We start from the raw sequence: 16,781 nt of genomic DNA on the forward strand, positions 1-16,781 counted from the left end.
GGAGGAGGAATAATGGTCTGGGGCTGTTTTTCATGGTTGGGGCTAGGCCCCTTAGTTCCAGTGAAGGGAAATCTTAACGCTACAGCATACAATGGCATTCTAGACGATTCTGTGCTTCCAACTTTGTGGCAACAGTTTGGGGGAGGCCCTTTCCTGTTTCGGCATGACAATGCCCCTTTGCACAAAGCGAGGTCCATACAGAAATGGTTTGTCGAGATCGGTGTGGAAGAACTTGACTGGCCTGCACAGAGCCCTGACTTCAACCCCGTCGAACACCTTTGGGATGAATTGGAACGCCAACTGTGAGCCAGGCCTAATCGCCCAACAGCAGTGCCCGACCGCAGCAATTTTCCAACATCTAGTGGAAAGCCTTCCCAGAAGTGTGGAGGCTGTTGTAGCAGCAAAGGGGGGACCAACTCCATATTAAAACTCATGATTTTGGAATGAGATGTTCGACGTGCAGGTGTCCACATACTTTTGGTCATGTAATGTATGTAGGGCCCTATAAAATCTGCGATTTTCAAAAATGTATTGAACTTAGTAGGGAATCAACTAAATGTATTGAAAATGAATCAGTTTGCCTTAGTTTATCATAAAGTCATGAACAGAATGCATCAGTGATTCGTATTTCCTGCAGATTTCTGAAGAGGCAACGAGAGTTCCCTCTGTCTGTGTATGTGCGGTGCGTGCATCTACAGTGAGGGAAAAAAGTATTTGATCCCCTGCTGATTTTGTACGTTTTCCCACTAACAAAGACATGATCAGTCTATAATTTTAATGGTAGGTTTATTTGAACAGTGAGAGACAGAATAACAACAAAACAATCCAGAAAAACGCATGTCAAAAATGTTATAAATTGATTTGCATTTTAATGAGGGAAATAAGTATTTGACCCCTCTGCAAAACATGACTTAGTACTTGGTGGCAAAACCCTTGTTGGCAATCACAGAGGTCAGATGTTTCTTGTAGTTGGCCACCAGGTTTGTACAGATTTCAGGAGGGATTTTGTCCCACTCCTCTTTGCAGATCTTCTCCAAGTCATTAAGGTTCCGAGCCTGACGTTTGGCAACTCGAACATTCAGCTCCCTCCACAGATTTTCTATGGGATTAAGGTCTGGAGACTGGCTAGGCCACTCCATGACGTTAATGTGCTTCTTCTTGAGCCACTCCTTTGTTACCTTGGCCGTGTGTTTTGGGTCATTGTCATGCTGGAATACCCATCCACGACCCATTTTCAATGCCCTGGCTTAGGGAAGGAGGTTCTCACCCAAGATTTGACGGTATATGGCCCCGTCCATCGTCCCTTTGATGCGGTGAAGTTGTCCTGTCCCCTTAGCAGAAAAACGCCCCCAAAGCATAATGTTTCCACCTCCATGTTTGACGGTGGGGATGGTGTTCTTGGGGTCATAGGCAGCATTCCTCCTCCTCCAAACACAGTGAGTTGAGTTGATGCCAAAGAGCTCGATTTTGGTCTAATGTGACCACAACACTTTCACCCAGTTCTCCTCTGAATCATTCAGATGTTCATTGGCAAACTTCAGACGGGCCTGTATATGTGCTTTCTTGAGCAGGGGGACCTTGCGGGCGCTGCAGGATTTCAGTCCTTCACGGCGTAGTGTGTTACCAGTTGTTTTCTTGGTGACTATGGTCCCAGCTGCCTTGAGATCATTGACAAGATCCTCCCATGTAGTTCTGGGCTGATTCCTCACCGTTCTCATGATCATTGCAACTCCACGAGGTGAGATCTTGCATGGAGCCCCAGACCGAGGGAGATTGACAGTTATTTTGTGTTTCTTCAATTTGAGAATAATCGCACCAACTGTTGTCACCTTCTCACCAAGCTGCTTGGCGATGGTCTTGTAGCCCATTCCAGCCTTGTATAGGTCTACAATCTTGTCCCTGACGTCCTTGGAGAGCTCTTTGGTCTTGGCCATGGTGGAGAGTTTGGAATCGGATTGATTGATTGCTTCTGTGGACAGGTGTATTTTATACAGGTAACAAGCTGAGATTAGGAGCACTCCCTTTAAGAGTGTGCTCCTAATCTCAGCTCGTTACCTGTATAAAAGACACCTGGGAGCCAGAAATCATTCTGATTGAGAGGGGGTCAAATACTTATTTCCCTCATTAAAATGCAAATCAATTTATAACATTTTTTACATGCGTTTTTCTGGATTTTTTTGTTGTTATTCTGTCTCTCACTGTTCAAATAAACCTACCATTAAAATTATAGACTGATCATTTCTTTGTCAGTGGGCAAACGTACAAAATCAGCAGGGGATCAAATACTTTTTTCCCTCACTGTACCACTTTGTGTAGCCTTTAGCGAAGTTAATAAAGTATTCTGGTAGATGGAAAGGCTTTCCCAAAAACCTTCTCAAGTAAATGTGAACTACAATGAACAAAAATCTAAATGCAACATGTAAACTGATGGTCCCATGTTTCATGAGCTGAAATAAAAGAACCCAGAAATTTTCCATATGCACAAAAAGTACATTCTTCTCACATTTTGTGCACAAATTTGTTTACGTCCCTGTTAGTAAGCATTTGTCCTTTGCCAAGATAATCCATCCACCTGACAGGTGTGGCATATCAAGAAGCTGATTAAACAGCATGATCATTACATAGGTGGACCTTGTGCTGGGGACAATAAAAGGCCACTCTAAAATGTGCAGTTTTGTCACACAACACAATGCCACAGATGTTTCAAGTTTTGAGGGAGTGTGCAATTGGCAAGCAGACTGCATTAATGTCCACCAGAGCTTTTGCCAGAAAGTAGAATGTTCATTTCTCTACTATAAGCCGCCTCCAACTTTGTTTTAGAGAATTTGTCAGTACGTCTAACTGGCCTCACAAACACACACCACGTACGTGTATGGCGTTGTGTGGGCGTACGGTTTGCTGATGTCAATGTTGTGAACGTAGTGCCCCATGGTGGCGGTGGGGTTATGGTATGGGCAGGCTTAATCTATGGACAACGAACACAATTCATTTTATCGATGGCAATTTGAATGCACAGAGATACCGTGACGAGATCCTGAGGCCCATTGTCGTGCCATTCATCCTCCGCCATCACCTCATGTTTCAGCATGATAATGCACAGCCCCATGTCGCAAGGATCTGTACACAATTCCTGGAAGCTGAAAATGTCCCAGTTTTTCCATGGCCTGCATACTCACCAGACATGTCACCAATTGAGCATGTTTGGGATGCTCTGGATCGACGTGTAAGACAGCATGTTCCAGTTCCCGCCAATATCCAGTAACTTCACACAGCCATTGAAGAGTGAGACAACATTCCACAGGCCACAATCACTGCATGATGCAAATAGTGGTCACACCAGATACTGACTGGTATTATGATCCACGCCCCTACCTTTTTTTAAGGTATCTGTGACCAACAGATGCATATCTGTATTCCCAGTCATGTGAAATCCATAGATTAGGGCCTAATACATTGATATAAATTGACTGATTTCCTTATTTGAACTGTAACTCTTTGAAATTGTTGCATGTTGCGTTTATATTTTTTGCAGTATACAAAGTAGCCTATGCTTACCTGGCAGAATGATATCATGATTATTTGGATCAATCCAGTGGGTATTTGTATTTGTAAACTCTACCATAACATGTGCTCTACAAAAACACAGCTAAACAAAAGCCTCTTGCTACGTGTGCACTGGAATTAATGGGTAACTACACCCCAAAAAATCCATACCTCCAGAAGTGGTCTCCTGATATGGTTTAAGCATTGTTGTGGACTTAGAACATCCAATTTAGTTTTTGTTTCTATTTTAAAAAATGAATTTGAGAGACCGAAAACCTGAAAAAACGGAGGAAAACAGAAACCTGGAATGACAAAGGAGAAAACGGAATTTGGGAAAAAACGGAATCAGGCAAAAAATAAAACAGCTTTTATAGGGTCCTACATATGCGCTTGTAACTGGATCTATGGCACAAATATGAGCGTGTGTTCAGTGTCATTGATGTAGGGCAGTGGTCACCAACCATTTCTGAGTCAAGATCACTTGCTGAGTCAAAATGCAAGCTGAGATCTACCACTCAGATATTTTTTAAACATCACTTAAACATAAGCCTATGCAACATTAACCAATTAAAAACAGTTATGGAGCAAGGAGCTTTGTGCAGTAGGCTATAGGCCCAATACATTATCACTGCATATTGGCTATGCTTGAACTGCCCTGCCAAATATGTTATTTTCAGACCATTTTGAAATCATATTTTTAAAAAGGTAGGTATATGATCACACTGGTAATATACATGTTTTTGTATTACTTGTGAGGCACAGCTGAGTGGGCATAATTATTTCCGGTTTTTTTCTGGATTGATGGCCTGCATCTGATGGTCAGTCTGAGGGGAGGGAGGGAGCAGCAGTGAGGCTGCCTCGAGAAAAGGGGACACAGTCTTCCAGCTGATGGCGAAACTCAAGTCGCACTGTATTATTTCTGCCTCATGCACCAATTCATGTTGTTAGCTACTCCTATGACCAGAGACAGTGAAATATTCCTCGATTATAAAAAAAGACACAAGCCGCAAATAATAACAATGCAAGCTTATGTCATTCGTTGCAGCTGCAATGCTGTGTGAGTGGAAGTAGGGAGAAAGTGTATTTTATGGCTTATAAAAGTGTTGACAGTGCTGAACTTACTCATAAAAACAGCAGCTCTTTGCTGTACTCGTTGAGTCTCTCTCTAGTCATGATTTTAAACGTTTTGAAATCTCACAGTATCAACTTTGCTGTGCATTCGAGTATTATTTTTTAAAGTCTATGGCTCAAGGAAACTGCATACACTGTAATCTGAGCTATCTGATTGGCCAGCGGTAGGCCTATAGGTGCACTTGATTTGCTCTCTAGGTCTGCCGGGTATCGTTGGGTTTTTTACAGAAATGTTTGGTGATTGACTAGGAATGCCTTGGAAATCGACCGGTTGGTGACCACTGATGTAGGGCATCACTTGGCGAGGGACGTGTCGAGTGATGTCAGAGTTGGTGGGTGTAGCCAGCTTGGTTTGTGGTAGTGTCCCTTCCCTAAGTGACTGGCGGGTGTTCCAAACCATCTCTCGCTCACATTCTAATTCTCTCTCTGTATTTCTCTGTTTTGCATTTCAATCCCATTTCTCTTCACTCCTTCACCTTCAATCTCTCTAATCTCTCTCTCTGTATTTCTCCTTCCCCAATCCCCACCACCTTTCGCTCTTTCCTTCTCACAATCTCCTTCCTATTATCCCCCCTCAGGGGGAAGACCAACTACATCAACCTGGGCTCATTCCTGATCAAGCCGGTGCAGAGGGTGATGCGGTACCCACTGCTACTAATGGAGCTGCTGAGTGCCACGCCCGAGTCTCACCACGACAGGCCCCTGCTGGCCCAGGCACTGCTGTCCATCAAAGAGATCAATGTCAACATCAATGAATACAAGAGGAGGAAGGATCTGGGTATGAGCAAAAGCCTGCACACTCTGGACCCCTCCAAAACTGAAGTTGGAGACCCTTGCTTTAGTTTACTAGTGTATTTAGCAACAGTCTTTAACTCGTGTGCCCTCTCCTGTCCACAGTGCTCAAGTACAGGAAGGGGGACGAGGACACTCTCATTGACAAGATCTCCAAGCTGAGCATGCACTCCATCATTAAGAAGTCCAACCGCGTGAGCAGCCACCTCAAACATCTCACCGGGATCTCCCCCCAGGTATGGCTAAAGGGTGACCAAAAGTGACCTCCATGGTGTCTGTACAGTTGTCCATGACTACATTGATTTGAGTGTAAAATAGAGGCGGCCGTAAGTCTCACTATGTCTGTTACATTCATCTCTAAACCTCTCTAAACTAGCAGCAGTGTTCCCTTCTCTTTGCGCTCGTATTTGAATTGGGACTGGTGATGAATATCTGTAGTTGCTGATGGTTCTCCACCTCGTTTTCTTCAGATCAAAGATGAGGCATTTGATGAGGCAGAGAAGAGGTTCCGACTCCAGGAGAGACTCATCAAGTCCTTCATCAGGGACATATCTCTGTACCTGCAGCATATTCGGGTAAATAGTAATATCCTACTACGGACAGTCACACTAAAATATGTAGAATCACACTTCAAATTCATTCATTCACATACAAGTGAATTGCTCATTCAAATACAAGCATTCAGAATTAATGCAAGCAGAAGACAAACATATTTGCAGTATATGTGCATGTCAAAAAGCACACATAATGGTATGCACTATTGCTAATGTTCAATCACTATCAGCGATACCCACCTAGACTGTTCTTTCTACCGCACTGTAAACTCTAAAATCCTGCTCCAAAATTGACTTTTGACCAGGGTTTTCCTCCTTCGGGCATACAACTTAAAACATTAAAAAACATTTTTCAATGTAAAAGTCCCTCTCTGCGCTGTAGAAGCTGCCATTTTCTTCCATTTGGTGCCTAATGAACACAACCCAGATCAATCACTCTTCTTCTATCATGTCATTGGCTGGCCCCTATGTTGACTGGCGTGTGTGTTGTCCAATAGGAATCGGCCTCAGTGAAGGTGCTGGCTGCCATCAGTTTCTGTGACATCTACACAGACCGGAGCCAGCTGGACCCTGAACGATTCCAGAGAGCCCACCGTTCTATCAGCGATAAGCAGTTCCCACACTTTGTGAGTGTTGACATCCAATGTAGTTCTTTTCATAAGACCGTAATGAAGCATGTCCCAATATAGAAAACAAACTAAAAGGTTCTTCCCTTTCCCTTGTGTGTGCGCGTGCGCGTGTGTGTGTGTGTGTAAGCAGAAGGAGCGCACGGAGGCCTTGGTCATCTTCCCTCTCACCCAGCTTCTGCTCATGTTTGCCGGGCCCCACAAGCTCATTCAGAAGCGCTTTGACAAGCTGCTGGACTACGACAACTGCAAGGAGCGCGCTGAGCGCCTCAAGGACCGCCGCGTCCAGGACGAGCTGCAGGCGGCACGCAACAACTACGAGGCACTCAATGCCCAGCTGTTGGACGAGCTGCCCAAGTTTCACCGTGCCGCCGAAGACCTGTTTACAGGCTGTGTGAGAGCCTTTGCGCAGGCCCAGAGAGATTTTACCAAGCTGACGCTAGGGCAGCTGCAGCCTTTGCTACAGGTGTGTGTGTGTGTGTGTGTGCGCGCTAGAGGGTGACATTAAGTTGGGACCTGAATCCTGCATGTCATATGGGAACATTCAAAATCAAATTCAGGACAGGACATGTTGGACACTCCACAGGAGTGGACAGTACAGGAATTATTATGAACTGCGACATACAGTATATCTTTCAACTTTGGAGTGCAGAGTGCTAGAGGTATTATAGTATTGAATCTATGCATTATTGGCATAATTGACCTAGCTCCCAGCTGAGTGAATGGGATCTGCATAAAACCACATTAATTTCTAGTTAATGTCTTACTGGCACACAAGGGTTACTGCTGGCGTTAGTAACAAGTGTATATCGCTTTTTTCTCTCTCTCGTTTCTCTTTTTCTCTCTTGCTCCAGATATCAGGCATTGGGGGCAATGAGGGGAACCTGATATCATTGTTCCAGGAGGAGTATGGTAGAGTGCTCCAGCTTCTACAGCGCTTCAGCTTCTGCCAAGAGAGCCAGCCACCCTCCACCTCCACACGCAAGCCTCTTGACAAGAAGACCCTGGAGAAACAGACCTCCAAGAAGCAGTTGCAGGGACCGGTGAGTGTCTCTGCTTACCTAGATGCCAGTTCCACCCACAAGACTAGTAGTACAGTGGGGAAAAAAAGTATTTAGTCAGCCACCAATTGTGCAAGTTCTCCCACTTAAAAAGATGAGAGAGGCCTGTAATTTTCATCATAGGTACACGTCAACTATGACAGACAAAATGAGAAAAAAAAATCCAGAAAATCACATTGTAGGATTTTTAATGAATTTATTTGCAAATTATGGTGGAAAATAAGTATTTGGTCAATAACAAAAGTTTCTCAATACTTTGTTATATACCCTTTGTTGGCAATGACACAGGTCAAACATTTTCTGTAAGTCTTCACAAGGTTTTCACACACTGTTGATGGTATTTTGGCCCATTCCTCCATGCAGATCTCCTCTAGAGCAGTGATGTTTTGGGGCTGTCGCTGGGCAACACGGACTTTCAACTCCCTCCAAAGATTTTCTATGGGGTTGAGTTCTGGAGACTGGCTAGGCCACTCCAGGACCTTGAAATGCTTCTTACGAAGCCACTCCTTCGTTGCCCGGGCGGTGTGTTTGGGATCATTGTCATGCTGAAAGACCCAGCCACGTTTCATCTTCAATGCCCTTGCTGATGGAAGGAGGTTTTCACTCAAAATCTCACGATACATGGCCCCATTCATTCTTTCCTTTACACGGATCAGTCGTCCTGGTCCCTTTGCAGAAAAACAGCCCCAAAGCATGATGTTTCCACCCCCATGCTTCACAGTAGGTATGGTGTTCTTTGGATGCAACTCAGCATTCTTTGTCCTCCAAACATGACGAGTTGAGTTTTTACCAAAAAGTTTCATCTGACCATATGACATTCTCCCAATCCTCTTCTGGATCATCCAAATGCACTCTAGCAAACTTCAGATGGGCCTGGACATGTACTGGCTTAAGCAGGGGGACACGTCTTGCACTGCAGGATTTGAGTCCCTGGCGGCGTAGTGTGTTACTGATGGTAGGCTTTGTTACTTTGGTCCCAGCTCTCTGCAGGTCATTCACTAGGTCCCCCCGTGTGGTTCTGGGATTTTTGCTCACCGTTCTTGTGATCATTTTGACCCCACGGTGTGAGATCTTGCGTGGAGCCCCAGATCGAGGGAGATTATCAGTGGTCTTGTATGTCTTCCATATCCTAATAATTGCTCCCACAGTTGATTTCTTCAAACCAAGCTGCTTACCTATTGCAGATTCAGTCTTCCCAGCCTGGTGCAGGTCTACAATTTTGTTTCTGGTGTCCTTTGACAGCTCTTTGGTCTTGGCCATAGTGGAGTTTGGAGTGTGACTGTTTGAGGTTGTGGACAGGTGTCTTTTATACTGATAACAAGTTCAAACAGGTGCCATTAATACAGGTAACGAGTGGAGGACAAAGGAGCCTCTTAAAGAAGAAGTTACAGGTCTGTGAGAGCCAGAAATCTTGCTTGTTTGTAGGTGACCAAATACTTATTTTCCACCATAATTTGCAAATAAATTCATAAAAAATCCTACAATGTGATTTTCTGGATTTCAATTTCTCAATTTGTCTGTCATCATTGACGTGTACCTATGATGAAAATTACAGGCCTCTCTCATCTTTTTAAATGGGAGAACTTGCACAATTGGTGGCTGACTAAATACTTTTTTTCCCCACTGTATAATGATATACTAATGGTGTTGAATGTCTGTTTCTCTCTTGTTATCTTAGCCTAACTACATCCTGCAGACAGATGAGCAGAGAGCGGGACTGTTGGTCCGGTATGGCCCAGAGAAACTCTTCCAGGCGGAGAGGAACTTTAACGCGGCCCAGGATTTGGACGTGTCCATGTTAGTGGGAGACATTGTGGGTGTCATCAAACAGCAGGACCCCATGGGCAGCAACAACCGCTGGCTCATCGATAACGGGGGTAGGTATGGGGTGCTACACAAGAAGCAGAGCTGTTGAGTTGGCCAATATGGGTGGGGAAATAATGGGGCTGTACTTACACTACAAAATCATGTGGTAACAATAGATAGTTTTGCGTACTTACTTGATTGTACATGCTTGTTTCGATCCCAAAACCCTAGACTGCAGACTGTCAAAGTGTAACTTGTTATTTTTGTTTACACTGAAGTTGGTTGGTGGTAGTAGAACTTATTGATTAGTGTCATATAGTGTGAAAATTAATACGATTCTGCATCAGCATGATTTGCTGATCAGTGATTCATTTATATATTTTTCTCTCTGCAGTCTCCAAGGGCTTTGTGTACAGCTCCTTCCTGAAACCCTACAACCAACGCAGGAGCCAATCGGATGTCTCCATTGAGAGCCAGTCCTCCAATGAGTCGGGCTACGGCGGCTCCTCCCCTGTGTTATCCCGCCAGAACAGTAACAGCACGCTGACCTTCAACCAGGAAACGGCAGCCGTCAGCTTCTCCACTGCCCCTCACACCAGCCACTCCTCACCCCGCCTCCATCTGGACCCCACCCAGGACCCCACCCTCTCCCGCAGAACCCACCACAGAGACACTCCCTCGCCAAACCGCAATCCTGCAGACTCCCCCAGAAATCCGTCCAATCACCAGGACCTGTTGGACCCAGCGCTCCGACACTCCCCCAATCACAGAGACATTACAGACCCCACCTACCGACAGTCCTCTAATCACAGGGACTCGTTCGACTCAAGTAACACAACACCAACCAATCACAAGGAGCTGTCTGACTCTTCTGAGACAGAATCTTGTTCTTCGCACAGAAACAACCGTTTGGGTCTTTCTCAGAGATACGGCCAAACTGAGGCGGCCTTTGGCTCGTACCAACGGAATGGAGACTATGGTGGTCAGAGGAGGTCCCCATACTCGAGGGATGAGTTTATTGAACCAGAGGCGGAGCCTGAACCTGAGCTAGAGTCAGAGATCGATGGGCATCAGGTATGACTGGCCTACAATAGGACTACGAAATAAAGTCTGTTATTAGAAGAATGTATATAAAGACTTTGTAGATAAGTCAGTCATTCGATAAATGGTTATGTTGTGTATTATGTTGGAATAGGTATTCAAATATTCCTCAAAAAATAAATGGTTGAAACCATCTTGAGTGCAGTATTACAATTTGACATTATTAATTTGTTCAGACAGTGTTAACAGAATACAATCTAATATTTTTTTGGGTCTTTTCCAGATTTACTATGCCATCTACTCGTTCAGTGCCCGCTGTGCTAACGAGCTGAGCATCTCGGCCAATCAGCGTGTCCGCATCCTGGAGTTCCAGGACATGAACGGCAACAGTGAGTGGTGGCTGGGTGAGGCGGGGGGCAGGCGAGGCTACATCCCCTCCAACTATATTCGCAAGTCTGAGTACACCTGAAAAATGAAAAATTTCCCTGAGGGAAGGTGCCCCCTAACCCCCAAAGTCAGAGCCCCCACACTGGAATGAGCTCACCCCGCGAGAGCAGACTGCTCTCCAGACTCCAAACAAACAAACAAACAAACAGTAAAACAAATGACCAAACCATCAACAGGATATCTGGTGCCTTAATATTGAAGTGGATCTGTGGTTGTGGAAAACAATTTTTTTTTGGGGGGGGGGTCTTTACCGTGCTGCTGATCCACTTCTTTGAAAGTTGTTAAATGACTATACTGTATTTATAGACTTTTTTCATAATTTTTTTTACTACTTGGGAGTGTCCCTTCTCTTTTCCCTCGTATGCTGTGAAACACTTGGGAGTTGCTCAGAACCAAATCCTCTGGGTCTATAGAGAGTTGGTTATATGTTAGATAACCTCATTGGGAAAACTTATTGGACTGTGAGTTAGAAATTTGAATGGGTTTGGTTCAGACTTCAAAACTCAAATATCCTGAGGCATAAACTCAGACAACAGACTTCTAGTATACCATATTGATTGTATGTAATTTAGAGCACTACCCTACAAAGTGAACAGTGAGACGAGGATGATAATGATTTTGTGCAGTATATAATCTACTTGTGAGACACTGGAGCTACATTCCAATTCTCTACCCTTCTCCCGAAGTGTGCACCCATTCACTCCCCCTCATGGATTTAAAAGGAATGGACTGGTGTGAGGAATATGTTGGTGGAAACTCCCTCCAGCCATGCTTGCACCAATCCAATGCTTTTAAATGAATGGGGGGGGGGAGTGAACGGGTGCACACTTCTGGAGAAGGGTAGAGAATTGGAACCCAGCCCAGGTTAAACACCGCCGGTAGTGTGAGTATGAAGTGGCCTTGAGAAGCAGGTTGGGTTTAGAGCAGTGGAGGCTACTGAGGGGAGGATGGCTCATAATAATGGCTGGAACGGAGCAAATGGAATGGCATCAAACACATGGAAACCATGTTGTGGGTTGCTCAAAAGGTCATATCTACTTTAAATGTAGTTTCCAACCTAAACCCCATAAGAAAATTAAATAATCACAACCATTCTCTTATTTCAATGACGATAATCTAAGGAACAAACAAGGTTTGCAAGCACTCCTTTCATAGTATCTGTTTGTAGCCTGAATCCGAATGCAATGGTTCTGTAGCTCCATTCAACTGGGTTTGACAGAGTGAATAAAAGCTGAGGGTGATGAAAGGTTTGCCTATAGTGAGGGTGGGAGTTTAACCAAGACAATCCGGCTCTGATTGGTCACTCTCCTCACTCTCCTCATACATATATATCATGCTGTATATTGAGAATGTATTACTTACTGCACTCCATTGACAAGTGATGTTTTCATTTGAATAAAAAAGAAAATCAGCTTAGCTGAAAGATATCCCCTGGATTCTGTGTTTTTACTACATTGTTATGGGCTGCTTTGTTAAAGGCCCAGTGCAGTCAAAATTCAGTTTTTCCTCTGTTTTGTGTCATTTTGTACAACAACTGATGACACTAACACTGTAAAAGTGTAAAGTTCTTTGATCAGTGTTATTTGCTGATAAAGGGTGACGTTGTGCTGAAGGATGGAATACACTCTAAAGTGAAGTCATGTCAGTCACATTGCACCTGATCTCGTTCCCAGACACTTCCGCCCAACTTGGCCTTCATTAGTTAGGGTTAGGTTTAAAATCTAATTTAAAGAAGATCAATTGTGGAAATGTGCAGGGTTTAGCCATAATTATGACTTTTTGACTGTGTTAACTAGTGACGATGACAAATACTTTACTAAGGTCACTCCTATAGAATTATATGGTTACTACAATTAAGGCCAACTTTGAATGGTTGATATCCCAGACTTATATGTGCTGTGTGTGCAATAGCCTGGGGACAACGTTACACCAGAAACACTTACCTTAATGAAAGCCCCCAACCTAAAGAAATTGAAAGTGGCTTTCTTCTGGAACCAAGTTACATGTTCCTCAGTACACAAACACGCACACAACAAAAACAAGCCATACTGTGCGGTGCTGGGCCCAGTCAGGTCTTTTGACACATTCACCCTCTCCCCACTGAAAGATCAGCCACAAAATGTTGGCACCATTGTAACAGTTTGTAATTAAGCCATGGTCTCCAGCATTGGAAACGAAGAGGAATAACAGGTGCAGTAGTCTCAGGTTGGACTACTCCAAATCATCTTGGTTCTGACACACACACAAACATAAGCTTTGCAGGTCCACCAACCCATTTAAATAACTCTCACACCCTACAGTAACCTGTGGATCATGAGAGAACCATAAATCAGCAGAACGTTAATAACCTATTTATTGACACTATGTCGTATCGTGTAATACTTAGTTTGAAGTGAGACCCCTTCGGTGATTCATAACATCCATAAAGACACTATATCGCATGATGCTGTACTTAATTTGTAACAAATAAATAAATGCCTTGTATCATATGACGCTGTATTTACTATAAAGTCAGACACCTTTGGTCATTCGTAACACATACATAAATGCTTTATCAAATGTGACCAACCACCTTGATTCGGTCCCATGTATTTGAAATTGTGTTTTTTACATTGGGATAAAAGTAGAGACTCAGAGCTAGAAAATTGTATATCATACACTGCAGTTGAGGAACAATGGGAAAGTAATTCTGCTTTGAAAGTTGATAAACTTGTAACCCCACTTTTGAGAAAATGCTCCATGAATGTTTTGGTACACCTACTGGGGAACTCTTCTTTGTCTACACCCATTCAGCATTGTTCTCACACTCTTAAGCCTGAGCCCCACCCATCTGTTTAAGGATTCACATGCGAGGCCATGTGCTAAACAGAGTGAGTAAGGTAGTGTAGTAAACAACCAAAGATTAAGACGAAAAGTGGTGGAAGTAGTAGCAAAAAGTAGTAGTAAAAATACAATATCTAGTCCTTGGCCTATATCCTAATCTGACTTTGGTGCAGGTCATGTTGTTCTTCACATTACCATCTCTGGTAAACACATACTATATCAAATAAAAGCAACGTTTATTTGTCACATGCACAGGATGCAGAAGGTGTAAATGATACAGTGAAATGGTTACTTGCATAGTGGAGTATTTTGTTTAGACCCATAATCCCAACCCATACACCAGGCATGAATCTGCAGGTAGCTAAAGCTAACCAACTAGGTTAAATGTTAGCTAGCTAGCTAACATTAGGATAGAACTAGCGATGCAAATGGATTTCTGAAATACTAATACTATTACTACACAGCTCATACACGTAACGTTAGCTAGCGAGCCAGCCAGAAAAGGTTAGCTAAGTTGGCTAACAGTACGCTTGAACTTGCAATGAAAATGACTTTCTGATCAAATTATAAATGTATAATATCTGAAAATGTAGCTAGACTCTTACATAATGAACACTTCTCCCTCTCTGTCATGGATGCCATGGTTTCCCTTAGTTCGAAGATGTAATCGGGAGAAAGGTGTTTTATACAACAGCCTTCTGTGTTCTCTTTTTGACTCCCACAGCATTTGCAATCAAACTCTGCTTCCACCAGGCATTCCACTGATTTCAAAACTTGGTCAACTACTTCCGTGACAACAGCACTGTCATCAGAAGACTCTATAATGTCTGGTTTAATGAAAATGTTTTTACTTAATTCAGGGATTTCCTCATCGTCTGATTCATTTTCAGAGTCAGAGAGAGTCAGCATGGCACGCAATAGTCCTCCAGAAAGTAGTCCATCACGTCTTTTTCCCACTGATCTTTGTCGATAGCATCTGTTAAATTCAGGGCAGCAATGTTGAGAGCAGTAGCAACGCTTTTGCAGTTCTTCATGACATCTTTCAAAAAAGCTGCTGTAGAAAGGATTATCTACACACACTGAGCAGCTCATGTTATTGAGTACCACAGTATGAGTCATAATATACATAAAACCTAGCGGTAAAATCCGGAAGTGGTTCCAGGGATTTTTTAACTACTTCATATTAGATCTGTGTTTCATGTAGGCTTACCCTGGCGTGACGTTTTGATAACCTTGCAAATCTCTCTCGGACAAGGTAACTTTGATCAATATATGTGACTTATTTCAGGAAACTAGGTGTATGTCGCACGTCCCTACTTTGAAATGCCTTCTGGAACATGTGAACTTTCAAGTACCTTAATAAGAAACGTGTATGCCATCTGTAAATACAAATAAAATGGTTAAATTACGAGCCTAGTTGGTTTAGCCACGGAAAAAGACAGGAACCTTCCCGCTAGCTGAGATAATGGATGGGCTGGACATGCCGAGAGATGAGTTCGGATTGGTCTGCCATGTATCTGTCTATAACATGAACTGGTCAGTATGTGTAGGTAATCCTTTCTAACGTGGCTCCGTGTAGCTCAGTTGGTAGAGCATGGCGCTTGCAACGCCAGGGTTGTGGGTTCGATTCCCACGGGGGGCCAGTATGAAAAATGTATGCACTCACTAACTGTAAGTCGCTCTGGATAAGAGCGTCTGCTAAATGACTAAAATGTACATGTAAAATGTGGCTTTTTTGAAAGATATCACATAGTAGATCTGCAAAAGTGTTGCTCTCCACTTTCTGGAGGACTGAGTTTTGAAAACAGTGGAATGCCCTGTGGAATTAGAGTATGATAGCTAAGGAGATGGTTGAAAATTCTGGCGTTTGATTGCAAATATGCAGAAGTAGTCGAAAAGAGAACACACAGATGGCTGTTGTATAAAACTCCTGTCTCTGGGTTACATCTTTAAACTAAGGGCAACCATGGGATCTGTGACAGAGAGGGAGAAGCGTCCATCCATGTATACGGGTAAGAGAGTCTAGCTAGCTACATTTTCAGATATTACACCTTTCTAATTTTGTCAGAAAGTCGTTTTCATTTTAAGTTAAAGCTTACTGTTAGCGAGCCAGCTAACGTTACGTGTATCATCTGTGTAGTAATATTATTAGTATCTCAGAGCCATTTGCGTTGCTAGTTATAACCTAATGTTAGCTAGCTAGCTAACATTGAACCTGGTTTGTTAATTGCATGCAGATTCATGCAGGGTAGTAACGTTATGAGTTGGGATTATGGTTCATTGTTTAGCTAGCTAGCTACATGTCTAAACAAAAGACTCCATTATGCAAGTAACCATTTCAATAGAATGTTCATGATGTCACTATGACAACTGTCAATAGACATAGCTGGTAAATTCACTCTGGCTATCTACTCCGATTTCAGAGCACTCTCATATAAGTGTGCCAGACCGCAGAATAACTGACACATTTACGAACGCTCAACACCCGTTGAATATGGCCGGTATCAGTAAACGCTGGCAAAAAAACAGCTCTGCTAGGGCGAGTAAAATGGTCAGAGTGAGCTGTTCTGACATTTGTGTCTGGAAATAGCTAGCAAGCTAGCCAACGTTAGCCAGTTAGCTTGGGTGCTTGACTGAACGCTCAGATCAACCCTACTCCTCAGCCAGAGCGTCCAGTGTGCGCTCTGAACGCTCCGAGAGCGCCTCTGGCACTCCAGATTGAATTTACGAACATACCCATAGTATAAACCAGCCTTTAGTCTTGAAATCTTTGGTTGTTTAGTTCATGGCCTCACATGTTAATCTTTAAAGAGATGGGTGGGGCTAAGGCTTAAGAGGGTGTGAATGATGCTGAATGGGTGTAGACAAAGAAGAGCTCTCCATTTGGTTTACCAAAACATTAAAGGGCCATTTTCCCAAACGTGAGGTTACAAGTTTATCAACTTTCAAAGCAGAAT

At 43.4% G+C, this 16,781-nt stretch overlaps 1 protein-coding gene across 2 annotated transcripts in view; it reads left to right on the plus strand.

Moving 5' to 3' along the window:
- The window catches only part of dnmbp (dynamin binding protein), a 149,525-nt gene extending 137,097 nt beyond the window's left edge, over positions 1–12,428 (plus strand). For both annotated transcript variants that reach the window (XM_084141478.1, XM_084141479.1), the window contains 9 exons: positions 5,253–5,452; positions 5,572–5,702; positions 5,937–6,041; positions 6,518–6,646; positions 6,780–7,112; positions 7,501–7,689; positions 9,386–9,584; positions 9,908–10,587; positions 10,838–12,428. In XM_084141478.1, the coding sequence (XP_083997604.1) occupies positions 5,253–5,452; positions 5,572–5,702; positions 5,937–6,041; positions 6,518–6,646; positions 6,780–7,112; positions 7,501–7,689; positions 9,386–9,584; positions 9,908–10,587; positions 10,838–11,023 (2,152 nt within the window). In that variant the 3' untranslated portion in view covers positions 11,024–12,428. The remainder of the gene's footprint in view (positions 1–5,252; positions 5,453–5,571; positions 5,703–5,936; positions 6,042–6,517; positions 6,647–6,779; positions 7,113–7,500; positions 7,690–9,385; positions 9,585–9,907; positions 10,588–10,837) is intronic.
- Positions 12,429–16,781: the final 4,353 nt, after the last annotated feature.

This window comes from Coregonus lavaretus (assembly GCF_964263955.1).
Source record: "Coregonus lavaretus genome assembly, chromosome: 25".
Lineage (NCBI taxonomy): Eukaryota > Metazoa > Chordata > Actinopteri > Salmoniformes > Salmonidae > Coregonus > Coregonus lavaretus.